The sequence below is a fragment of the Suncus etruscus genome, chromosome 15, assembly GCF_024139225.1.
Source record: "Suncus etruscus isolate mSunEtr1 chromosome 15, mSunEtr1.pri.cur, whole genome shotgun sequence".
NCBI classification, from domain to species: Eukaryota; Metazoa; Chordata; class Mammalia; order Eulipotyphla; family Soricidae; genus Suncus; species Suncus etruscus.
Window position 1 is genome coordinate 45,227,391 of NC_064862.1, and position 26,667 is coordinate 45,254,057.

Sequence of the window (26,667 nt, forward strand, 5' to 3'; positions counted from 1 at the left end):
CTCAACTCTAGTCTAAATTCATCTTGATGAGTTTCCACATCCTAGAGTCAGCCATTTCATTTTGGGGGATCAGCAATCATTTAAACAACATTATACTTCTACATGAAAGCCAACTAACTATCCTTAGCCATCTAACCCTTGTCAAGAATTTCATTTTCATATATGTCTCCCTCTTGGAGGCTCTTCCATATCCCTAATTATTTTGTCACTTTATGATTTAACCTATTTGCCCATCTGTGGATACCCCATTTCTGCTGAGCAATGTAGACACAAATGAAAAAAAAAATCCCTTCCAGTCTGCCAAAGTCCTGGTCTGACCTTAGATTCAAGTCCTCATCCTCATTCATCTTGGTCAGTCATTATGGGAAGAATACTGCAACACGGTAGAGAATGCCCCCAATTCAGAAAATCCTGATCTGTTCTTAGGTTAATGATTGCTCTTAATCATTTCAGTGCTTACTACTGCACTTCTACTTTAGAAAATAAAAACAGGGAAATGGATTAAATTCAATCAAGCTAGGGCCAGAAAGATAGTATAGGTGGTAAGGTGCTTTTTTTGCATGCAGTCAACCCTGGATTCAATCCATGACATAGCATATAGTCCACCAAGTCAAGAAGAACACCCCCTGGGCACAAAGCCAGAAGTAAGACCTGTGCACTGTCAAGTACGGCATAAAGCCCCCAAATGAATGAATGAATCAGTTAAATAAAATTAGTTAAGCTCAATGCTCACAAACAACTCTGGGGAGAAAGATTATGATATTAAATAAATATGACCAGGAGAGTAAATGAGAATTAAATTACCAATCCATGCTGGATTGGATTCATTAGTATATGTATATAGCTTATGTAGTCTATAGTATATGTACTAGCTTAACACTTGCCTGTTTTGGGTTCATACAATACAAAATAATCTTTCTTTTTCTCTTATATCCTTAAGACTGCACTTTAATCAGCACTTTAGAGCTGATTGTTCCCAGCAATATTGCTACATCAGCAATCTTGTCTCTGCCACTCTCACCAATCCACCCAATTTCCTGACTCTGTTGCCTTTTTGACTTTATCAGTGACGACAGCTATAAATCCCTAAAACATAACTGTAAAGTCTTTCCTCAACGTTTTATCTTTGGAGCACCCCAAAAGTGCCAAGGGCCAATAAGGGAGAGTTATGAGTAGAGAAAGGGCCATTTTCCTACATGAGAAGGGACCTTAGTCAAAGGACACCATTAGGACCAGGAGATAGTACTGATCACTGTAATTCTATCACTCACTAAACCACAGAAGAGTGCTTCTTAACTCATCGCTATTCTCCACTCCCCCTTCTTTTCTATAGGAGTGGGCACCTCACCTATAAACTAGCAGTAAAGTCAATACCCTCTGAATCCACCATATGCAGAAAAATTTATAAAAAGATAATTCCTAAGGGATCACATAATCTAAATTTAATTCAACTTACCCTTGTCTCCCAGGAAAATGGGGCAGAGTGCTCATCTTGCCAAGTTATGTCCTGGAAAAAAAAAAGTTCAAGAATAAAACTAAAATATAAAACTATATCCAAACATACTGAATCCAATGTCCACTCAAGGCATTGGAGGAACCAAAATTAAAAATAAACTCCATTGGGTTATTAAACAAGTCTGACACTGATTCTCTGCAGAAAATGTGCTGACCTCTTTCTGGGTTCTTACTCCCCTGCAGTAGTGGGGGTAGGAGGCAGCTGCCAGTCACAATCATGTCCCTCCACTATAAGATGACATTTGAAACTCTGGAGAGGCTCATGACAGGGGACCTGAGCAGAAAAGGAAGAGAGGTTTTCAAGCTCAGGTCTCAACCTAGCAGCAATAAGCTGTGTAGTTAAGGGAAGATGACAATCTTTTAGAATTGCAGTTTATTCATCTGTAAAAGGAGATGTCTGGTCCCTCTGCAGGGTTATTGGGAGAGTTAAATGCAATAACAGATGAAAATATGATTTTCAGATTTGTCAGTCAGCACCAAGGTATCTATCTAGGCCCCTTCCTCATTCTATGTCTATGGAAGATAATAATCAGCAAACTCAAAGAAGAAAATGTCCATTTAAGCTTAATTTGTAAGAACTCTGTAATAACTGCTGACACTCACCAAAAAGAGACCTTCAGAATAATCAATGAAGATATGACCCTGAATCTATTATGTTTCGTTCTCTTGCCCAAATTAATGACAATACACCTTTTTCCAAGGTTCCCCTCTCAACCCCATACCAACCCGTGCTCATATAAGTTTCAACTCTGCCCCGCTTCAAGTAGGGATCATATTTTCAAACTAAATACTGAGATATGCTGGATGATAGAGATTGAAACAGGTTAAATATAATAAATGGATATTATCCCAACACAAAAATAAAATTAAGGCAAATTATATCTTTGTCCCATACTTCCTGCCCTCAGTCAGGCTCTCTGGCTCCCCATTCTCTTCTTCCAGAAACAGCATCCCCAGATTAGCTTCTGAGTATCATACTTGGCTCTTAGAAAAAAATTTAAGAGAGGGACTCTAGCTCGGGTGTCAAAATACATGTAGAGCATATGTGGGGCCCTGCCATCATCCTAGTAATACAAGGCCTACCAAAAATGGCCTTTGTGGACCTCCACTTAAAAGTAACCCCTCAACCCCAGGAGCATTCTGCATGTGGACCTACAAAAATGAATAGTGGCCATGGAAATAACCCAAAGGGCTGGAGCACATGCTTTTTATAATGGAGCCCAAATTCAATCCCCATACACTATGAAAAGAACAACCCCAATATCATTTATTATGGTCCCCAAATATATTAATTTAAAATATTTTAATAAGGAGAAGTGGACCACTGTCTTCCTATCTGGAGTTTCAGGTAAGCCCATTATTTCTTCAATTTACAAATTATACCCCCCAAATTAGAAATGAGATACTGGGAGAAATGAGTTCAAATCTTTGTGAGCAGAATGTTATATAGCCTAGCCTTCAACTCTGTGTGCGGTGTATATGTAAAGATTGGGGAGCTGCAGTTGACATAAATAATCTAAATCCTTAAAATTCTGTGATGTCAGACATTCTAAGTACCTCTTATGTAAGATAGAATAAGAATTTTAGTTTCTGACTGGACAACTAAAGAAGAACAATGAGGTACAAGTATTCCTTACTTTAGGTCTGTACTTGTGGAAATCAATTGGCAAAGCTGTTCCTTTTATCCCAAGGTGGGAGAGCTGCTATCTACTTGGTGTACTCAAAGGAGGCAAGCAGAGGCAGGGAAAACAGTAGGACTCCTGGCTCTGGCCAGAACATACAAAAGCTGCTCTTTCCTTATGAGATGGCAAATTAAGACCTATCCCTCAAAATTAGTTACGTAATATCAAGTCTCTTTGAATTCTAAGAAGATTAAAATAATGGTTTTGGCTTACAAAGATGATTGAGAAGATAGCCTAGCAGGAGTCCTCAAACTTTTTAAACAGGGGGCCAGTTCACTGTCCTTCAGACTGTTGGAGGGCCAGATTATAGTAAAAACAAAAATTATGAACAAATTTCTATGCACACTGCATATATCTTATTTAGAAGTGAAGAAACAAAATGGGAATAAATACAATATGTGGCCCGCGGGCCGTAGTTTGAGGACCACTGGCCTAGAGCTTGGTCAGCTAACAACTCCTTGGTTGCAGCCCACAGTAGCTAAAATTCCAGAGGTGGGAGGGAGAGAGAGAGAGAGGCCACACTTATTTTACCCAACTTGGTTATTAAGTCAGCCTTGTTTGTTCCAGTAAGAAACTAAAGCCAAGGGGTAAATTCCTGAGATTTCTGAAATTCTGAGCTTATAAAAAAAAATAATAAAGCACTTAAAATAAACATGCCAAACAAATAAGAAATGTGACTGAAGCTCTGATATCTCCTGAATACTCCACAAAAAACACAGGCAGCAAGGCAACAGGATAAAAAAATAGGATCAGAATTGTCGAGTGGCAGGGCCGGAGAGATAACACAGCGGCATTTGCCTTGCAAGCAGCCAATCCAGGACCAAAGGTGGTTTGTTCGAATCCCGGTGTCCCATATGGTCCCCTGTGCCTGCCAGGAGCTATTTCTGAGCAGATAGCCAGGAGTAAGCCCTGAGCACCACCGGGTGTGGCCCCCCCCCAAAAAAAAAAGAATTGTCAAGTGGCAACAGTCCTGATGCATATATATACAGATATACTATGATCTTCAGCTTTCAAGATGACCAGCAAGCAATCAAAGTGAGCTAAATCACATGTGAAGGAGTTCTGTAGGACTGCACTTAAGCTCTCCATCTGTCTCCCTGACAACTAAGATCTGAAACTATCTAAGCTGAAAAGCTAATTAGCAGCTTTAGACTACAAGACAACTTTGGATGGAATTCATTTCGGCTAGGAGTTATCCTCCAAGTCACATTCCTCTCCCTCAAAGACATCTATGCCAAAGATAACACTCAGTCTCTCTGGAAATGATCTCTCTTCTAAAGGAAGCCTCTGCCACCAAATCTCATAGGACAAGGCGCAAAACAATAGAGAAGCTACTGAGAGTCTCACAGGAGAAACAGATTCTGGCAATTATCAGAGGCCAAGTCAGGGCTATATTTTGTGATTCCAAGGACTTCAAGATGGATGGATGGACAGGACATTCTCTAACATCCAGGAGACTTTGAGTACCGATTGTTATTTAGGAAATCTTCACCCAACACAATGTTCACCTCCTATTGAAAATTAAAGACAAAACAAAACATATGCTCTCTGCCTGGAGTATCAAAATACATGTTCAAAAGAAAGCCCCAGCACATAATTATTTATGACATGGTAAAAATAAACCATTGGTGTTTTGGTACCATTGGTGTTTTAAGATCTCACTAGGCTCAAAGTATTTGACTTCTGGAAGCTGAAAATAGGCAAGTGGAAGGGGCATGGGATTAATTTATCAGAGCTGATAAAAACTTGAGGGATTAGTACTATTAAATATTAAGCTGTATAAAATTAAAATAAATGTTATTAAAATAAAAAGTAATATGTTGTGGCTAAATGCCAATCTCACAATATACCCACACCATGATGATTCTTTAAAAAGAAACAAACAAAAGTAACAAGTGTTATGGAGAAGCTGAATCTTTGAGTACTGTTAGTAGGAAGGTAAATTAGAATAACCACTAAGAAAAACAGTATGGTAGTTGCTCTAAAAAATCAAGAAACAATTGCCATTTGATCCAGCATTCCACTCCTACGTATAATAAACTGAGCAGGAACTAGACAGATAATAAAAAAGGAAGGGTGCATGCATTGCAGGCAGCCTACCAAGATTTGGTCCCAAGTACAACTGGCAGTGCATGGTCCTCCAAGCACTGCCAGGAGTGATCCCTGATCACTCAGAGCCCAGAGTAAAGCAGCATCAAATCAATAGCACAGGCTTGAATTTACATGTCTGTGTTCCTGGCAATACTATTCACAATTCAAATAGCCAAAAGGGGAGGCAAGATTTTTCTAAAAGATAAATAAACAAAATGTGGGTTATATACTTAATGGAGTGCTATTTGAACTAGCATATGTTACAATGTGGATATATATTGAAAACTTTATGCTAAGCTAAGTGAAATAGGCCAGTCACAACTGGACAAATATTTTGTTTTCCATATTTGAGGTCAAATAAAATGGGCAAATTCTTAAAAAATTCAAAAACTTCAAAATAGGAAAATTCACAAAGTAAAAAAATTCCTCAGGAAAGAAAAGAGGTGTTTCTATTTGAGATGAAGGGAAAGTTCTACAAATGATAGTGGTGATTTTCAATGGGTTCTTTAGGGCATCTGCTCCAGGATTATCAGCAGGTGTTACACTTCAGAGGCATCTTAGCCCTTAAAGGTAAAAAACTCAAGTTCTGAAATACTTAAAGCTAGAGAAATATATTGAAGAAAGCAGAGTCTACAGAAGAGGGATCATCTCCAGTTGCTGACAAATTGAATGTCATCATAAACAACTCATTTCATGAGCTTGTCATAGTCAGTACCAAGATAAATAAGACACAGCAGCATATTACAAACAATTGAGGCAACCAAATCCTTAATATTAAGACAAGAATTGGAATTAGAACATTATGACCACACAAAAACCTACACATGGGTGTTTATGTCAGCTCTCTTTAGAAGTTTACCCAAACCTGAAAGCAACCAAGATGTCCTTCAGTATATAAATAGATCAGTGAACTATAGCTCAATGGTATATCAGTCAGCTCTTTGTCTTTTCTTTTTTCTTTTCTTTTTTTTTTTTTCTGTTTTGAAGCCACACCCGGTGGTACTCCTGTCTCTGTGCTCAGAAATCACTCCTGGCAGGCTCAGGAGACCATATGGGATACCAGGGGTTGGACCTGGGTTGGTTTGGGGTCAGCTGCATACAAGACAAACACCCTACTATCTGTCCAGCCCCAGTAGCTCTTTTTATAAATGAACTATTAAGTCAGGAAAAGTCATGGGGAAATCTTAAATTTTGAATAATCTTCATATATGATCCCAACTCTAGTTTGTTTTGGAAATGTCAAAACTACTAAGGAAGTAAGATGAGTAGTTGGAAGTTAGGGGGAAAGAAAGGATCTGTAGGCTATCCACCTAGGATTGCTCGCATGGTGAAACTATTCAGCATGAAGGATGAAAGTTATTAGATACTCATCTAAAGCCAGGATATATGTACAAAACCAAGAATGTAAAACAAACTATGTCTTGAGAATGATCATGTGTCATGTGTTGGTTCTACATTTGTAATAATGTCCCACTCTCTTAGGGATGTTAATGGTGAATGAGGTTTATGAGAAATCTTTGAATTTATAACTTAATTTTTGCTGTGAACCTAAAACTGCTCTAAAAAAAATAAAGACCTGGGCCAGAAAGATAGTATAAGGATTAAGGGGTTTGCCTTGCATGTGCCTGACATAGTTTCGTTCTATGGCACTGAGTATGGCCCAGAATACTGCCTGGAATCATCCCTGAGCACAGAACCAGGAGTAAGCCTTGAGAATCACAAGGTACTCATCAAATCAAATCAACACACACACACACACACACACACACACACACACACACCTTAAATTATACATAAAAGGAGAGAAGGATAAATAGTTAAATATGTTCTTTTCTCTCTCCACCAAATGCTTATTAAGGACTACTATTTATATATTAATAGAATCGATGCCTTTGACTTTGACTTTCAATAATTCTGATGAGATAAGACTATTTTCATAAATGGAAGCACAAAACTGCAGTTCCAACAACAGATAAGCAGTTATGCTTTAACTACTGGACAAATTCCAACATGAACAGAAATCCAGAAATTTGGGTCTCTACAGACAACAGCAAAAACTAAGTGCCAGGATGGTCAAGGAGTTTTTCAGGAAATGAACATTAAAAACATATATAAAGCTTACAGTGACAGCACCCTGTCCTTCCTTCTTTCCTGATTAATATAAAAGTGTCTCTTGTCAATTAAAAGAAGACTCTAGACATCAAAAGCCTTTATTGTTCTACCTGCTCTCTCTCTCTGTAGGAGAGAACATTTTGACTTATTTATAAAACCTATTTCCTGGAAGTCTCTAGGTGAGCCTCTCACTGAGCCTGAGAAATAGTATGGCCCATTTTCAGAACTCACAGCTAGCCCAGGACAAATGCATCATCATCTTGAGTGCCCAGAAGTTTGTGGCAGAGGGCCAACAAACTCACTGTGGGAGCTTGTAGGACTGGGTTTGGACATAAAACCATTTTCTCAACTCCTGTACAAAGTCAGTAGCTTTTTTTTTCTTTGGTTTTTGGGTCACACCAGCAGTACTCAGGGGTTACTCCTGGCTCTGCGCTCAGAAACTGCTCCTGGCAGGCTCAGGGGACCATATGGGATGCTGGGATTCGAACCACCGTCCTTCTGTGTATAAGGCAAACACCCTACTGCTATACTATAAGGTTCATGCTATTGTTTATTTTTTTCTAAAAGGCATTTACTTGTGAAGGAGGCCCAGTACCGTGGTTTGGGGGTGTATTTGACAGGAAAGGAGAGGGGGCCACAGGGAATAACAGGAAGGACCAGACCCCTACTCTGCTCTGCAGCCTACCCGAGGTAGTAGAGCTGGGCCAAGCCTGAGACTTGGAGGATCCTCGTGAAGTCTAATTTCCGAGGGAGGTCAATGGGACTACCCATGACCCCCAAGAACAGTACCTGAGACCGTACTGCCTGCTTGCCTTCTGCTGTGGGAACTCTCATCAGGACAAGAGGGAGGATGAAGTGCCCTGAACCCTGGTAGGGATGGAGTCTGCCCCATCTCCCAGAAGATATACCTGTTAGAAATGGAGGTATATGTGCAGACCCTCCTCCAGGACGGCCCTATTGTGCCCATGGGCGGTAACCTAAGGACCAGGATGAAGCAGATGTTCCAAAGGCAGGACTGAGTGAGGATGACTCAGTATCTAAGAACTCTATGTCTTTCTATATGACACATCCACCCTGCCAACTTCCCTAAAAATTACAGGGATCAGTGGAAGAATGGAAACCAAAATTCCACCTTCCTAAAAGAAAAGTCCAAAAATACTTAGACTGTAACTCTAAAATTTCCCTTTTTTATTTTTACCAAACATTGAAAAAATAGAAAGGGAGTGGGGTCTAAGTTGATGACTTGAAGAACTCATTAGAAGGCAAATAACCAGATGCCAAAAGTCCTAGTGTCTAGGACTGGGACAGAATAAACATCAAAATGACTCAGAGCTAAGCTTACCAGACACCCATTTCCCAGAGCCTGCTTTTAGATGCTGTGGTACAGGAGATAGAAGTTAAGTGACCCAATTTGCAAAGAAGGAGGTCAAATGCAACTGAGCTTTCTGTAGACAAAATTCCCTATTCCCTCTACTCTTTCTCTTTTATACTAATAAGTGCCCAGTTTTAACAGACACTGAAAAAAAAATGGTGCATAACAAAACTAAAGAGCAGGTCAGCAGTTAAGAGATCTTGAAGCTGGACAAAATCAATACACAAAAGACAGTTGCATTCCTTTATATAAATAAACAGAGGAGAAAGAGATCAGTCTATATCATTTAAAGTGTCAAACCCCATCACTTACCTAGGAATCAACCTAACAAAAGAGATGAGAGGCCTATATATACCATGAAAAATCCAAAACAATTAAGAAACACTTAATAAAGAAACTGAAGACCTAAAAAACATTCCATGCTCATGGATCAGAAGAATCAATGTTATCAAAATGACCATCTTACCTAAACTACTATACAGATTCAATTCAATCCCTATCCAAATTCAGACAACATTCTTCAAGGACTTAGAACAATCACATAAAGTTTATGTGGAACCATACAGGCTTAGGACAGCCAGAACCATAATGAAAAACAAGAAACTAGGAGGCATCTCTTTATCTAATTTGAACCTCTACTACAAAGCCACAGTGATACAGCATGGTATTGGAACAAAGACAGACTTTCAGACCAATGGGTTAGAACAGAATATCAAGTGACAATCCCCCAAGTATAAAGCCAACTAATCTTTGACTAAGGAGCCAAGAAAATGAAATGAAATAAAGACAAATCTCTTTAACAAATGGTGCTGGGACAATTAGATAACTACATATAAAAAATTAAAGATTGATCCTTACCTCTCACCTTACAGAAAAGTCAATTCAAAGTGGATCAAAGACCTTGAGATTAGATCTAAATTTATAAAGTTCATCGAGGAAAACTTAGGCAAAACACTCCAAGACTTAAACTTCAAAGGAGTCTTCAATGATAGGATGCCAATGGCAAGGGCTAGAGTATAATATCTGAATAAATGGGACTACAGCAAACTAAAACATTTTTATGGTACTCAGGAACCATATGTTATATAAAAGATAAAGCCAGGATTGATAAATGTAAAACACGCACGTTAATCCTTATACCATCTCTCTAGTCCTAATTTAATTTTTTTTTATAACTTGGGGGCCATATTCACTGCTGCTCACATCTATTTATCTTGATGTTCAAAGCACCAGAGATCAAACCTGAGCCTCTAACAGAAAATCTTAAATGCTTAGTGTTTTAAACCATGTCTCTCAGCCTGTACCTCACTCCATTTGAAAAAGCTGAGTTCAATTCTGAAAAAGAGCTCGATTTTCTGCTGGAAGGACATAAGACACCATAGTAACTTCTAAATTCCACTGGGCTTACAAATTCAAAATCTGGTACTGTTTGGCATTCAGTTAGGGAATTAAAGAGTACAGAATTAGCTGGGGTTTGTGGTTCCATATCAAGGATAAACCCTTATGAGCAGGCTTTTTGATGATGAGCAGACCTGAGAATACATACCAAGCTAAGGAAAAGAAAGGGACACCCTGCAGCATTTCTTAAGTATTTCCAGGTTTACTTCCCCTCATGTTATTTATTCATGAGTCTCTTAAATAGATGCCATCTGTTTTTTCATCTTCCAAATCTGAGCACAGACACTGCAAATATTTTATAAAGGCATATTATATATTCCTACTGAAAATGTTTCTACTTTAGGAATAAAATTTGAACTTGTATTTTTTTTTTTTGTAAATATCTTCAGTTTATCACACCTTTGTTTTTCCAGGCAAAGCATTGCATTTAAAATCCAACTATACTTCTCTTTTAGCTAGTTAGACTAAAGCAAAGCTGGCAGTGTATTTCTGTACTTTCATCTCCATTAAAGTGCAATACATTATTAATTAACGTCTGATGATGGAAAAAAATTCAAGTAAAATTTCCTCTTCCCTCTACTCTCCCCCCGCAGGTCTATAACTTTTTTCCTTGGAAAAGTTTCCAAGACTAGCTTCTCCACAGCGGCCTCACAGACTCACAGGGAGCCGTTTTATAATCTTATACTGTTCACTCCTCTAGATTTGGCCTCTCGAAGCTAACATTTAAGTTACAAAGTGGAATGGCATCAAACAGGTCTGACTAGAAAAACTTTCGAGATAAAGGCCAAGTATCTGAGCCGAGAACACTCAGGCCTTTGTGACTGAGGGTCACCCCTAAATTGTTTCTGTAGATATGTTTCAAAGTTTCTTTTTTTTTTTTTTTATAACGACTGTCCCCGAAGAACTCGCCTAAGAGCGCAGATCTGCAGCGACCCAGGCAAGGATGACCTTGCCATCCAATTCAGCAAAGATTTGTGGGATGTCACTCACTCAACTTCTCGCCAGTTGTTTGGAGTTTGAAAAGTTAGGGTCCCCATACTCACCGCCTCAAATAAACCAACCAACCAACAACAATAACAAATCAGCCTCTCATACTCCCTTAGGAAAGTTCAGGACTGGTCTGTGGTTTTGTTTCCCCATCTTGGAAGAAAGACATCAGAGCCCTCCTCCTGGTACTTGGCTTAGGAATTTCACTGTCCCCCATGAAGTTCAAGACAAATATGAACAATTCGCTGCAAAGCCTTCCCTGGCAGGTATGGAGGTGGATATCATCCTTTTTGTTGTTGATATTGTTAATACCAGGGAAAAACTCAGGCTTGAAAATGATCTGCATCTAAGTGCCAGGGCTAGCTTAGAACCGAACTGATTCTGATTTAGTTAGCCTCGCCTAAGGGCAAAGCAGCCTTCTCCTCCGGGAGATGTCCCTGGAGCCATCAGCCTGGCATTTCCAAATAAAGGCCCTAAAAAAATAAAAAAAAAAAAAAAAAAAGCAAAGACTTTCTTCCAGAGATTCTTAGAAAAATCCCTCTGGAGACCCTCCATCGGAAGAAGCTTAGGAACGCGCTTTGGGGGAAAGGGTCCCCGCCGGGCGGCCCGCACCTACCTCGTCCCCAAAGCGCACCATCTTCAGGCCGGTGGGCCCGTGCAGACTGGGGAAGCGCGCGCGGTCCTCCGAGGCCCCGGGGTCGCGAGGGGCCCCTGCGCTCGGCCCCACCAGGCACCGGTCGATGATCTCGTCCTGCTGCGCCGGAGGGAGCCGCGCCCACTCGGGCCCGTACTTTTCGCGGATCTTCTCTTTGTCCAGCATGATCTTCCTGGCGATGGGGCTCAGCGAGGAGAAGTAGGTGAAGCGCTTTCGCTCCCAGTCGTCCAAAGGCCGGTTCCTCTCCATGACCGCCGAACGCGAGGCCGCGATCGCAGCCGCCATGGACGCCATCGCCGGCCGGCTGCCCGCTCCGCCCCGCCCCGCCTCGCCTCGCCGTCAGCTCGGCCCCGCCCTCCCTCATGGCCACGCCCCAACTCTAATCTGGCCACGCCCAATGCCTGCAAGGCCACGCCCTCTCAGACAGGCCACGCCCCGACGCCCGCAAGGACCGCCCCACACCGCCTCAATGCCCGCCCAGCTTCGTCTTGCCCCGCCCCTCCCCGGAAGCTCCGCTCTTATTGCCACCACAGCCCCGCCCCTCGAGCTGTCTCCAGCTCGGCAACTGCGTCCTCTGATCCTCTAGTTGTGTCCTCCGAATTCTCCAGACATCCAGCGTTGGCCCGGCTTCTCCCACATCTTTTTTTCTCCGGCTCTAAAGCTTAACGGGAACGTCTCCTAGACTATAGCTGCTGCCCTGGGAGTGGGGGGGGGGGGGTTTCTTTTGTACCGCCTTGGCCACTTCGCCACGTGGCCACTTACTTGACAAAAGAATACTGTTCTCCCTCTAGTGGACTCCTGCCGCTCTTACTCCTGCCCTGTCTTTTTCCTGATGCGTCAGTCATCCTCGGCTTTTTTTTTCTTTCTTTCTATTTTTTAACTGATTACTTTATTTAAATATCGGGGTTACAGAGTTGTCCATGATTGAGCTTCAGTCAATGTACACCATCCTTCACCAGTGCATATTTCGCACCAACGATCAATGTCCCCAATTTCCCTCCCACTCTCCCTGATGCCTGCCTAAGTGACATTCTCTCCTCCCCCCCCCTCTCTCTGTTTCTCTGTCACTCTCTCTCCCTTTTAGACACTGTGGTTTGCACTATTGTTAAGGGGTACATGCATGTATACATATCTACACATATCATTTATCTCCATTCAGCACCCAGTTCTTGTCCTGAGGGATCATTTCCAACTATAATTGCCACAGTAGTCCCTTATCCTAACTGCCCTCCTCCACTATTTGTGGCTCGTTTCCTTCCATAAACTAGTCCTTCTGGACCTCATCTCTATTGTCTCTGGCTATTATTACCATGCTATCTTTTTTTTCTTATAGTCAAAAAATGAGTGAGCTACTTCTATTATTCTCCCTCTGGTTCATTTCAATCAGCACAATACTCTCTATATCCATTAGCAAATTTCCTGCTTTCTTAAGTCATCTCCAGTTGCTGGGTCTTGGGACTGTGAGTTTAAAAGAAAAGTGGGCTATCTGAGAATATGCAGTGTGCTAAGGGATGTCCAACCTGGGGAGACAGGTCTAGGATCATGTCTGGCAAACAATTTTCAAAGAAAATTAGTTCCTAACCACAGAAGTGCCTTTTTTTTTTTTTTCTGGTCCTAGGAGTTGAGTACCTACAGTGCAGATATACTGTGTTTCTTTTTGCCTTGCACTTAAAAACGTTTTCCGAGTTGGCCAAAGGGCTATTGCTACGGTTGGGGGTACAGAGTGGAGACTTGAGGGGACTTCAGGTGGAGCCGGGAGGCCGGCTCAGGGGAGCCATCAGATCGTGTGACAACCAGGTTCCCCGGTTGTGTGACTCCCGCAACAACCTCTGCTCAGAGAAGCAAGCCGAGGTGGGGCCACGTCCTGCTGGGTTGGTCCTCATGGCTCGTGAACCAGTGGCTTCTCGCATGTCCCAGAAGCCCCTTCTTCTTAGTCGGGGAACAACCAAGAAGTGTCTGGCCCAACCCTTCTTGGGTGTTGGTTTTAGGGCCACAGCCCACAGTGCTCAGGCCTGACTCCTGGATCTACTCTCAGGGATCACTCCCGGTGGGCTTGGGGACCCATGTTGATGCCGGGTTGTTGTGTCTGAGGTGAGCATCTTCCCGCTGACCTATGTCTCGGTGCTTTCCCCCACCTCTTTAACAGAGCTGTGACCTGGCGTTGGGAGCCCGGGCCTATGGGGTACTGGCCATTAAAGCGCCCCATGTTATGTGGCTTGGAGCATGTTCTAAGACGGATGGACTTAACAATCAGTGCAGAATGTCTGGGTTCTGTTGCCCAGGGAGACGGGACGCCCCCAGGAGTTGGTGCCCAGTAGCTCAGGGGGAATTGGACACCAGAGAGGCAGCTGCTTCTTGAGAGCACTTCAACTGGGCTGCTTGTTCTCCTTGCAGGGATCCCCCAGCGCCCTAGAAGGACGCCCCCAAGCCCCACCGAGAATGCTCCCGACCACAGAGATAGGAGTCAGGTTGGGGCACACAGTCAGGGGTGGCCCACAAACAGAATCCACTGCATCTGTCTGGGGCCACCTCAGTCACTCTGGCAAGTGCTGGACAACCAAGACTGGTGAGAGTTGCTCTCTGAGCCCCCATGTAGGACACAATCTAATCTCAGGAAATCTAAGCTTCAGAAGTCTAATCCAGGATGCCATTGGAACCTGTCTGGCTGGAGGAATCCTTCGGTGTGGGCCAAACCCAGCCATGCTCAGCTGTGCATATGTGGAAGAAATACCTAAGTCAGGGCCCGGAGAGATAGCACAGCGGCGTTTGCCTTGCAAGCAGCCGATCCAGGACCAAAGGTGGTTGGTTCGAATCCCGGTGTCCCATATGGTCCCCCGGGCCTGCCAGGAGCTATTTCTGAGCAGACAGCCAGGAGTAACAGCACCGCCCGGTGTGGCCCAAAAACCAAAAAAAAAAAAAAAAAAAAAGAAAAGAAAAGAAATACCTAAGTCAGCAATAGCATGAAAGATGAGAAAGTAACTACTATAAGCAGATAAAGATGCTTGTACTATACAATAAATGGTATTTATGATTTTCAACATCAAGAATTAATTCAGGGGCCAGAGCAGTGGTACAGCTGTAGGGCGTTTGCCTTGCAAATGGCTGACTTAGGATTGACAGTGGTTCAATCCCCAGGCGTCCCACATGGCGATTTCAGAGCACAAACCCAGGAGTAACACCTGAGCGTCACCGGGTGTGACCCAAAACCAAAACAAAACAAAAAATTAAAACTTATTGGTGTGTAGAAATACAACTTAAAATAATGAAACTGGTAAATAAATATTTTTTTACTAATAAGAGAAATACATACAAAGGGAGTAAGCCAGTAACAATGAGATAAACTAGTTAAAAAAACCTGAACATTGATGAGAAAATGTAAAGTGGATGGCTCTATGTGCTTATATGAGTGTAAAGAAAGTAGATTGGAATTCACATTATTCCTGTTTAATTGTGCAAGTATCCAAAATGTAAACATGGATTAAAGTTTCTTGACTGCATAAAAATTCTCGAAGTAATTTTTGATCCTCTTTGAAAATCTGTAGTGTCTCTTGTGACATCCCCTTTCATTTCTGATTTGGTTTCTTAGGGTTCTTCCTCTCTTTCTTCATGAATCTTGCTAATAATTAATTGATCTTGTTTATTTTCAAAGAACTCTTGTTTTCCTTGATCTTTTGGATTGGTTTTTGTGTTTCCAGATCATTAATTTCTCCTCTAAGTATTATTTCTATTATTCTTCCTCCTGCTAGCTTTCTGCTCATTTTGGTGGACATTTCCAATTTCTCAGGCCATGCAGTTAAGTTATTTAGGTCCTTCTTTCCTTTCAGATGAATTTTTGCATCATAAATATCATATACATTTTCCTCTTAATATACTATTGATGTGCCCCATAAATTCTGATAATTCTTGCCTCATTCTCATTTTTTTCAAAAATCTTTTGATCTCTCCGATCCACCAGTTATTTAGTAGCAAGCTGTTTAATTTACAGATTTGAAATTTAATTCTCAGTTTCTGTTTGTAATTCACTTATATGTATGGCATATTGGTCTGAGAAGATAGATTATTCAATTTCAAATTCTACTACTGTTCCAAATTCAGGATGCTTAGTGTACAAACTAAGGTGACTAGTTTGTACTAGTGATTTTCTAGGTGACTCTAACAAATTAATTTCTGAAATTATTTGTTCCATCTCTCTTGTCAGACAGAAGAACTCTGAAAAGTCCTGGGAAACTACCAGGAAAGACATACATGTAGGAATAAACGTTAGCTTATGTTTATGCATCAAATCTATGATATATTTATTTGTTAAGAGGGGCCACATCCAGAAGTACTGGAAGTTTGGGTCCACTTCCAGTGGGAGCCAGGAATATAGCCTGCAGTGCTCTTTGGGTAATGCAGTGCCTGGGATCAAAGTCACAGCTCTGTATATAATACACTTGGGCTCCCCAGCCCCACAGACAGCAGACCAAGAAACTCAGAGCAAAACTCACTACTTATTATTAATTTCTACAAAGATCAATCCTTGCTCCTGACTGACACACACTCCTCTTGAAAGATCAGGTAATGGGGATCATGTCCCAATTTGCTGAGTTCAACTGAACTCTCAGTGTATTAGTGTATCAGTCCTTACAGGACTGGTGGATTCCATAGTCTCCCATGCTGGAGCTTGTGGCTGACTTTGATGAATCCAGAGTCATCATCACTGTCACTTTTACAGGTGTGTTAAATAGGATGGCAGAAACCTTTCTCTAGGGGGGCTACAACCTCTTGGTTCCCTCTTCTCTCACAGACAACTCCACTCTTCTGCTTTTCAACTTTCTCAGATATCAGCTCTACTTTTCTGGCTTTTAACTTTCTCCCCATTCTTTTTGCCTAGACCCCAGGTGCCGCCTTCAACCTCACATCTGCATGCATGATCCCTCATTTCTGCTTCTTCCCATGCTTTGTCCTGAGTAGAGGCTCCTCTTTCAGCCTCATAGTAAACTTCAGTGGACATTCCAGGTGGAATGAGGAGGCACAGAGCTCCTCCCTACCTGGCAGAAATTACCCAGAATTTCCCACAGATCCTTAGGTACACCAATTTAGGACTGACGACACTTACCAGAAGTCTGTACAAATCATTAGAGGAGGCCTGTTGATTTTGGATCCTGCTTTCTGTTGATGTGAAGCAAGATGATGAATAAAAAATTGTCTTTGGTGATATCAGTGTCCACATACTATTTCTCAACTTAACAACCAATACATGTCATAACATAAGATTTGTCACAACTTTGCTATTGTTGCTCGTAGAAACAATCACAGGAGACAATGATAACTATAATACCATCTGTTATACTGTAAAATCAACTTGGAGTATATACTTTTGTCAACCTTTTTAGGAACAGTAATTTCTGGGCAGCAGAAATTAGTCTTGATTGATAAAAAAAAGTTTTATTTTAAATGAAAAGTATGAAAATTCTGTTTATGGTCCACACCTAACTGTACTCAGGGCTTACTCCAAAGGACTGTTCAGGAATCACTCGTAGTGGGATTATATTAGTTGCTGGAAATCAAATTTGGGATGGCCACATGCAATCCAAATGACTTCCTGCTATACAATTGCTTTGGTCACGGTGTATAACATTTTTAAATAATCATTGGCAAGAAAGCTAGAATACTAGGTACACATTGCTTGCTTTTCATGCAGATAACCCAGGTTCAGTGTTTGAATGATAGTACAATGGGTAGCAATTGCATTGTATACAGCCAACCTGGATCTAATTCCCAGCATTCCATATAGTTCCCCATCCTTTCTAGAGTAATACTTGAACATAGAGCATGGAGAAAGCCAAGAGAACTGCTGGTGTTTCCAAAAGCAAAAACAGAAAACAAAAGTCTGGTTCAATCATTGACTGGTCTTAATCTTCCTGGTCCCACCCACAAAGCCTCTGGAAAGTAAACTAAACTTCACAAAGTGAACTATCTATACACTACTGTATATCTCATCTGTAAAAAAGGTTACTTTTCTAGAAAGAAGGAACAGTATCTTTATAGAAAATGTTTTAAAAAGTTATTGCAGTTTGCCTTGACACCAAGAGAGACATGACATCAAGGAAAACAGATCCAAAATAAGCCATGAAAATATAACAACATGGGCCCGGAGAGATAGCACAGCAGCGTTTGCCTTGCAAGCAGCCGATCCAGGACCAAAGGTGGTTGGTTCGAATCCCGGTGTCCCATATGGTCTCCTGTGCCTGCCAGGAGCTATTTCTGAGCAGACAGTCAGGAGTAACCTCTGAGCACCGCCGGGTGTGGTCCAAAACCCAAATATATTTATAAAACAACATGAAGATATAGCAACACCAGAAAATGGTAAAGAAGTGAGAGCAGCCTTTATCTTGGGGACTTCCTGACTTTTAGCAATTCTTTGGTTCATGTGACATACAAAAAACACTCTCAGATTTTGACAGAAGTTAAAAGATAAAAGAAATAAAATTATAAATATTTAATTAAATAATGTTGCACAACATAATGCCTTGAAAATGTAATTAAGTAAAAAGAAGTAATATCTTTACTCCTATTATCTAAAAATAATTCTTGAACTGGAATGATAATACAACATGAGGGGTATTTTCCTTGAAAATGGCTGATAAGAGTTTGATCCCTGGCATCCCATATGGTTCCCCTCAGCACCTTTAGGAATAATTCCTGAATGTAGAAATGGGAACAATCCCTGAGCATTGTTGGGTGTAACCCAAAACCAAAATAAAACAAAGAAAAGAAAATAAATGAAGGGGCTACTCTAAGGCAGATCAACTTTATAAACACTACACTTCTCAGAAAGAAGGCACAAAACTCTATGGAAATAATTTCTACAATATTACTGATAATAGTAACAGTCTTAACACACCAATTAAGAGACATTGTGTGACCATATGGATCATAAAATTTAATCCAACATTCTGTTGTTCAGAAAAAAACATCTGGGGGCCGGAGAGATAGCATGGAGGTAAGGTGTTTTCCTTTCATGCAGGAGGTCATCGGTTCGAATCCCGGTGCCCCATATGGTCCCCTGTGCCTGCCAGGAGCAATTTCTGAGCCTGGAACCAGAAATAACCCCTGAGCACTGCCGGGTGTGACCCAAAAACCACAAAAAACAAAAAACAAAAAACAAACAAAAAAAAAAAAAAAGAAAAAAACATCTGAATAGTCAGAGCAAACAGAGTCTTAAAGTCAAAGATTGGAAGACAATTCTTCAAGAAAACAACTCCCTCAAAAATACTAGGGTGTCCATATTAGTATCAGATGACAATGACTTTAGGCTTAAGCAGTTTATAAGAAACAGAGAGGGGAATTTCTTACGTATCAAGGGATTTATATATCAGGAAAAAGTCACACACCAAAACATATAAGCATTAGTGAGGGATGAGCAAAATGCTTAAAAGAGCAGGTAGGACATGAACCTTTTATGCAATGCAGCATGTTTGATCCCTGAATTTTATATTGTCCCCTGACCACCACACTAGTAATTTCTGAATGAAAGAGCCAGGAGATAGTGGAAGTCTCATAGGTTTTGGGGGACATTGGTTTGGAAGCAACGCCAACAAAGCAAATAATACACACAAGGTCAGGGAGATAAAACAAGTTCAGAAACTTCCACCACAGCTATCTACTATCAGGCAAAAGATACCATTAAGCAGACAGGCTAGCTGTGGAACCAAAACTGAAAGTAGTCTAGAGAGACTAGTCTGAGGTCCTGGACAGCAGGACCACTCCCTTGGGTGAAGAACAGGTAGGAGTAGGGGACCAGTTCAGAGGTACTTCCCACTCAGGTGGAACAAGCACAAGCAAAGGGGTATTATCGTGAATAGTGTAAAATCTATTACTCTAACAACTTCCCCTTTTCTTATTTCATAGAAAATGCAGGAATATTAAAAAAATGCAGGAATATTAAATAAAACAAAGTAAATCGTGTCCCTAAAGTTCTAAGCAAAAGGAGAAAGGCTCTTATCTGAAAGATAAAACAGGTGGCAGGTTGCTTTTGTTTGTTTGTTTTTGTTTCATTTGTTTTTTGTTTGCATAGGCACCACAAAAGTTGGGGTAATAGAAAAAATACCTTTGGCCTACAAACAGGTGTTCCTACCGAGGAACATCCTGCCTTAAGAACAACTACAGAGTCCAGACAGACTAATTTGTCTAACCCCAAGGTTTTTCTTTATGGTCCCAGAAAAAGTTCTTCTCATCACGATTGTTTCAGTCAGTCTTCAGTAATTAGAGATATTGGGTTTTACATTGATCCTTTGTCGATGTCAGGGTGTCAAGAAGCATCTCCTGATTTCATTTCACCATTAGGTGGCGTGACAAGGGAAATCTGCCCTGGAGACAAGTTCTTTCTGTTTCCAAGTTGTTGTCAGAGTGACATAAGAGTCCACCTTAGTGCAAGTCAGTGCCAAGGCAGCACTAAGGCCCAGTAGAAGATTGATTCCAGGTGACAGTGCAGAAATTGTGTTGGTTCCAAAGATGAGATCCAAGGTTCAGGGGTGAGCAGCTGATGTCTGAGCAACTGAAGCCCAAGTCAGTATGACAAATTCAGGATGAAAGTCCCTAATGAACAAAAATATTGGAGTTCCTATCCTTAATAGATAGGAACATCTCTCCATATGATTCTAGCAGAAACACAGTACCCAAGAAATACAAATCTACTAGAATTTTCTACTAAACAAGTCCAAAAGGGGAACTACACCTACATAAGGAAATACACAAGAAAGAAGTATACATATTATTAAAAATAATATCTTAAATTAAGCACCATAATTACAAACATGTTTGTAGTTGGATTTCAGGCATAGAAAGCACACACACACCACTTCACCAGTGCAACATTCCCACCACCAATGCTCCCCATCTTCCTCTTTCCCCACCGCCTGTCTGTATTTGAGTCAGGCATTCTATTTCTCTTATTACCTTGGTCATGATAGTTGTTAGTGTAGTTGTTTCTTTAACTGCACTCACCACTCTTTGCGGTGAGCTTCATATTGTGAGCCAGTCCTTCCAGCCCTCATCTCTATTGTCACTAGGTATTATTACAATAATGTCTTTTATTTTTCTTCAAACTCATAGATGAGTGAGACTATTCAATGTCTATCTCTCTCTGACTTATTATACTCAGCATAATAGTTTCCATATGCATTTATATATAGGAAAAATTCACGACTTCATCTCTCCTGATGGCTGCATAATATTCTATTGTGTATATGTACTGCAGTTGTTTGGTTTTTTTTTGTTTGTTTGTTTTTGGGTCACACCTAGCAGTGCTTAGGGGTTACTCCTGGCTCTACGATCAGAAATAGCTCCGGGCAGGCTCGGGGGGACCATATGGGATGCCAGAATTAGAACCACCATCCTTCTGCATGCAAGACAAATGCCCTACCACCATGCTATCTCTCCATGTACCACAGTTTCTTTAGCCACTCATCTGTTGAAGGGCATCTTGATTGTTTTCATATTCTAGCTATTGTAAATAGCACTGCAATGAATATAGGTGTGCAGAAGGCATTTTTGGATTGTGTTTTTGTGTTCTTAGGGTATATCCCTAGGAGTGGTATGGCTGGATCATATGGGAACTAAATGTCCAGTTTGTTAAAGAGTATCCTTATTGTTTTACAAAAAGGCTGGACTAGATGACATTCCCACCAGCAGTGAATGAGAGTTCTTTCCTCCACGTCAGCAGTAGTTATTCTTGTTCTTTGTAATGTGTGCCATTCTCCACGTTGTGAGATGATATCTTATTGCTTTGATTTGCTTTTCCCTGATGATTAGTGATGTGGAGCATTTTTTCATATGCCTGTTGACCATTTGTATTTCTTCTTTGACAAAGTGTGTGTTCATTTCTTCTCACCATTTTTGATGGGGTTAGATGTTTTCGGGTTTTTTTTTTAAGTCCTGTCAGTACCTTGTATATCTTTGATATTAACCCCTTATCTGATGGGTATTGGGTGAATAGTTTCCTCCCATTCTGTAGGTGGATTTTGTATCCTAGGCACTATTTTCTTTGAGGTGCAGAAGCTTCTCAGCTTAATATAGTCCCATCTGTTTACCTCCACTTCCACTTGTTTGAAGAGTGATGTTTCCTCCTTGAACATGCCTTTAGTCTTAATGTCATGAAGTGCAGGGTCCAGAAGCCCCCCAGGGGGGCCCGGCCAGCAGGAATTTGCTGGGAAGGCTTCTCAGACGACCGCACTTCTATTTTGCTGAGTAGAAGCACAACCACACTGTAAGAAATTTAAGAGAGGTTAATAATAAATGGCCTAAGACAATATTTCACTGCTCAAAGGCGTTTATTGAAATACAACTCCTTCTTTTATAGTGAAGGAGAAGGGGGCAGTACAAAGGTGCTGTCAATCATACTTTTGGCGCGAAATGGACAGTGGGCTAGGGGGCTGGATGACCTTCAAGCTATGCTGAACGTGCTGTTTCAATGGAAACTTTTAGTGTCCTTCTAGCTGCATTCCTAATTGCTTGACTATCAGGAAATGGTGCAAGATGTGCTTGTCTCAGTGATCTTGAACAGACAATGTAGCATATACTTATTGAAAACAGCCTAATTCACTCCGGAATGTGGTCTTAAGGAATGAGGCCTAGTTTCTGATAACTGTACCAGGCAGTTTTTACTCTCCTCCGGGCTTAGAGCTAAATTATGTCCTGCAGCTGCACATTCTTTTCTCTTAGCTCAAAAATTTGCAGCAAGACTGCATATTGCTTTTAGGTGAAAAGCTGGGCTATGGCAGAAAGAACCGCAAAATGTCCTCAAACAAGTCAGTTCCCAACATCTCCCCCTTTCTCTTCTAATAAAAGAAGGAAAGTCGTGAGCGGGTGGAAGAACCGTGTCTTAGGCATACAAGGTTTGACCAGGTCGGACACGGCCAAAGCCGCATTTAAAAGGTGGCTACAAACGCCGTGGGTGTGCGCAGAGATCCGAATTATGCGTTGTAGCCTTTTAGGGCCGTGCCCTAACTGGGACCTTGCTAATCCCGTCGTAGGTGTCTCCACAGCCGAGAGCACAAGTGCCGGAGCGAGCTCCGTCTGTTAGCTATGCGCTCTATCTCCTGGAAACTTAGTGGCTGGAAAGGCGGCTTGGTGACTAAAGCCAAGTTTTCACAGGAGTCACGCGGGGTTAGACGCTGGTAGTTAACCTGAATAGAGGTTTTTGCCTTTTCATCTACCTGGTTTTTAATAAAGGCAGTAATTTTGCGGAAAATCCATGGGCCAAGAGAAAAGAGCAGCATGAGGCTAATAAGAGGGCCCACAACGGTGGACAAGATTGTGTGGAACCAAGGGGAAGAGAAAAACCAATCCTGGTACCAACCTTGTTCTTCATCGAAATGTTTTTCAAAATCTTTTATACCATCACCAATATGTTGAACGCTATCTCTAACTAAACCTGTTTTGTCTTTAAAAATACAACATTGTTCCTTAAGGGCTACACAGACTCCCCCTTTCTTCAAAAAAAAGGAAACCAAATTAAAGCATGGTGGTTTTGCTGCACTATCTTTGCTAGGGATTTAACAATGTGCTTTAAGTGTTGTAAACTTAGTTTAAGTTTGTAAACATTATTAACAACAGTTATACTTAAGGCATTGACAGATTTTAGAGTATGAACCAATGAATAAATTATTGTGCTTACAGCGGTAGCACCCAGGCCTATGATTAAGGCTAGGGTGAGAGCAGGTTTGACAGGTAAGTTAGGCATTAAAACAATGAAAACACAGTAGTTTTAGGACTGAAAAAACAAATGTGAAACAATGGGGGAGATAAACCAGTGAAACAGGCAAGAAACGTTAAATTGGGGGCAATTATGAACTGAAAGGAGGAATTAATGACAAGAATTTGATTACAATTTTCAATAGGGGGAATTATATTGGGTACCAAAAGGCAAAGTTCAAGTTTCACCACCTGTTTGAAGGTGATGCTGAAGTGAGGCTTGGGGCTGGATTGCAGAGCGAAGGGGTCAGAGACAGGCAGGGGGTTACCAAAGCAGAAGGGCGGTTGAGATGAATAGCAGATAGGCAGGGTCAGTGATGGTGGAGGCGTTGGCCATCTGCAAGATGAGGTTCGAGGTGGGTGAATAGCAGGTACCGAAGGCGTCTGCGTTTGGACGGAGGGCGGAAGCGTTGATCATGACAAGGATGAGCTGAGAAGAGGAGGGGGGTCCGGAGGACAGCATGGGCAGCAAAGGGTGAAGAGAAGGAACCAGAGGTGTTGTCATCGTCTTGCAAGGGAGAGTGAAGTGGAGCAAACAAATTAATGAAGCCTTGGTGCGAAGGGGATGGTTGGTGGCAGTGGGCATCAAGGACAGCCAGGCAGAGTACCAATTTCAGCATTTTCTTTAGGCAGAGTCAGTTAGAAACAGGTCCGGGAGGAATGGTGGGCTAGCAGGGGGTGACAGGCTGTTTTGAAGTGGGTGAAGATAGGACTGCAGGAAGCTGTAGGAGGTCTATAAGAAAACAACTTGGCAGGAGGTAAAATGATTATTTTTGAATGCCACAGGAATGCATTTTGAAACCTTTAAACTGAACTTAAATGATTTCTTTTTAACTTCTTAGTTATTATTTTAAAGCTAGATGCTTCTTTTTCTAGCCACATTTGGCCTTATAGTATTGGCCTTAACTACACACAGCAGAAAAACTGGGGATTGCAAAGTCCAGAAATTCTCCAGGAAAAAGTTATTCCTGATGGCCATTTGAGAAATTTTTGGGGTTTACCATCCCCTACCTTTTTTGCCATGCTGATAGAACAAAGCTAGCTGAGCACAGGATTTTTGGCAGGATTTCACAGTTTATAGATGACGAGACTAAGCCAGGTAAAAAAATTAATTGAAATTTTAAAAATGGATAAGGCTTTAAAAATTGTATTTATATGAAATGCAAAAATAACAAATAGACAGAACAAACACGAAACACAACATTGTGGCCACTTTCACGCATAACACACACACATGAACAGACAAGAGGACTTATTCAAAATTTGCATTGGAAAAATTGACAAGCGCTTTTAAATATTTAGCCGGCATGTTTGTAAAAAATTGTTAACGTAGCTGGAGTGGAACTGCTGAAAATAAATTTTAAGGTTTAGCTTTAACACAAAACATTTTTAAAACAATTTTAATTTGAAGTTTAAATCATGAAGGAAAATGTTAGCAGTTAAAAAATGAGCGCTGTAGAAGGAGTTTTTACTTTGAAGTATGATATCATTTGCTGTAAAGGAACAGGTTTGTTATAAATTGGTTTTACAGTAGAATAGTAAAACAGCTGTAATAAAGTGTTAAAATTTTTATGATTAAACACAAGAGCATGAACTATGATTATTAAAGGTATAAAAAACTGACTTTAAAAAACAACTGTTTTTACTTTGAAGACTTAAAGTGAATAATTTGTAAAAAATATTAGATACCAAATTAACAAAATGTTTAGACATTATAAAATATAGTTAAAGACATTTGATGCATTTACACACCTAGAGCTTAAGACCAAAATTATTTTTAATACTTGTTAATTTGCTTATAAAATTTAGTTACTTTTATGATACTAATTAACAATATTATTTTAAAAAGGGCTAACCACAACATGAACAGAGACAACTTAAGATTAAACTTGGAAAATGCAAAATTATTTGTACTTACCTTTGAGTTTAAAATTAAGCTTGAAATTAAGAAAAGAAATAAAGCTACTTAAGGTTTAAGTTTATGAACAATAATTTATGAACAAATTTATTTAATTAGTTATTATATTGTTTTTGTTATTGAAATGGCTTTTATGCCACTATTTGAACTGCCTAACCACTTTTAAGGTTTAGATTATTTGGTTTAAGTTTTTCAAATGGCAATGCTATTTTGCTATATTTATATGCATTCAAAAGAGCTTAGGCTTAGCTTAGAGTTTTGGAATGTTTACACATTATTGTTAAGGAAAGCTGACCAACTTATTTTGCTCACTTGTATTATTTTAGTTTTTAAAAAATTAACTTTCTAAACATGTGCAGTAATTTTAACAAAGGAGTTTTGCTTTTTTTCCCAATGCAGAGGTAAGAAAGACACCTGTGTTATATTTACAAATTATTCCTCAAAAACAAAGTTAAAAATGTTACAAAATGTTATTTGACTATTAGATTTGAATAGCAAACATGGAGAGGAAAGAGCAATTAAAAAGACAAAATATGAGAAACATTTAAACGCAGATTAAGGAGCTTAAACTATTAAAAAATGCCCATGACCTGAACCACTTTACAAACTTCATATACTTTTAAGATTAAAAATAATTTTTTTTTTTTTATGTTTTGCACTTAGGTACAGAGAAACTTACAGTTTTAAAAACAGGTACAAAGTATTGCCACACATACGTGACCTTTGCATAGGTTAAAGAACTTTTTATGACATTTTGTAACACATTTAAGACTTTTTGATTTTACCAACTGTGGCCTTTATATTTAGAAAAACATTTCAACTTAGGCATCCCAACTCAGGAAAAAAGGAACATTTGTAGCACCAGAGAGACAATTATAAAAGCCTGAGGGAAGATAGGCATTTGTATAGTAAGGGATGGGAGGTTTTCGCCCTGCTCGCTGAATTTTGCTGAAGCTGCCGCATGGCCAAGGGGGGGGGGAGTAGCAAAAGTTTGTTGCCACGTGTGGAACCGGGTTTAAGCTGGGATTTGGAAAATGGGCGCTGTCCCTTTAAGGTGAAGCCAGCGATGAGCTCAGAGATTAGAATGTGTGCTTGCTTGCTGGAAGGAAAGATTTTACTGCGGAGAAAAAGTTAACTTTGCAAGAGTTCAGCTTTTCAGCGGGGGAGACAGCGCCGCCCCCAATAGATTTCAAGCAGGAGA

At 40.5% G+C, this 26,667-nt stretch overlaps 1 protein-coding gene across 2 annotated transcripts in view; it reads right to left on the reverse strand.

The window, feature by feature from the left end:
* Positions 1 to 12,124, reverse strand: part of C15H1orf198 (chromosome 15 C1orf198 homolog) — a 32,423-nt gene extending 20,299 nt beyond the window's left edge. For both annotated transcript variants that reach the window (XM_049789664.1, XM_049789663.1), the window contains exons 1-2: positions 11,774 to 12,124; positions 1,457 to 1,507 (exon numbers count right to left, since the gene is read on the reverse strand). In XM_049789664.1, the coding sequence (XP_049645621.1) occupies positions 1,457 to 1,507; positions 11,774 to 12,106 (384 nt within the window). In that variant the 5' untranslated portion in view covers positions 12,107 to 12,124. The remainder of the gene's footprint in view (positions 1 to 1,456; positions 1,508 to 11,773) is intronic.
* Positions 12,125 to 26,667: the final 14,543 nt, after the last annotated feature.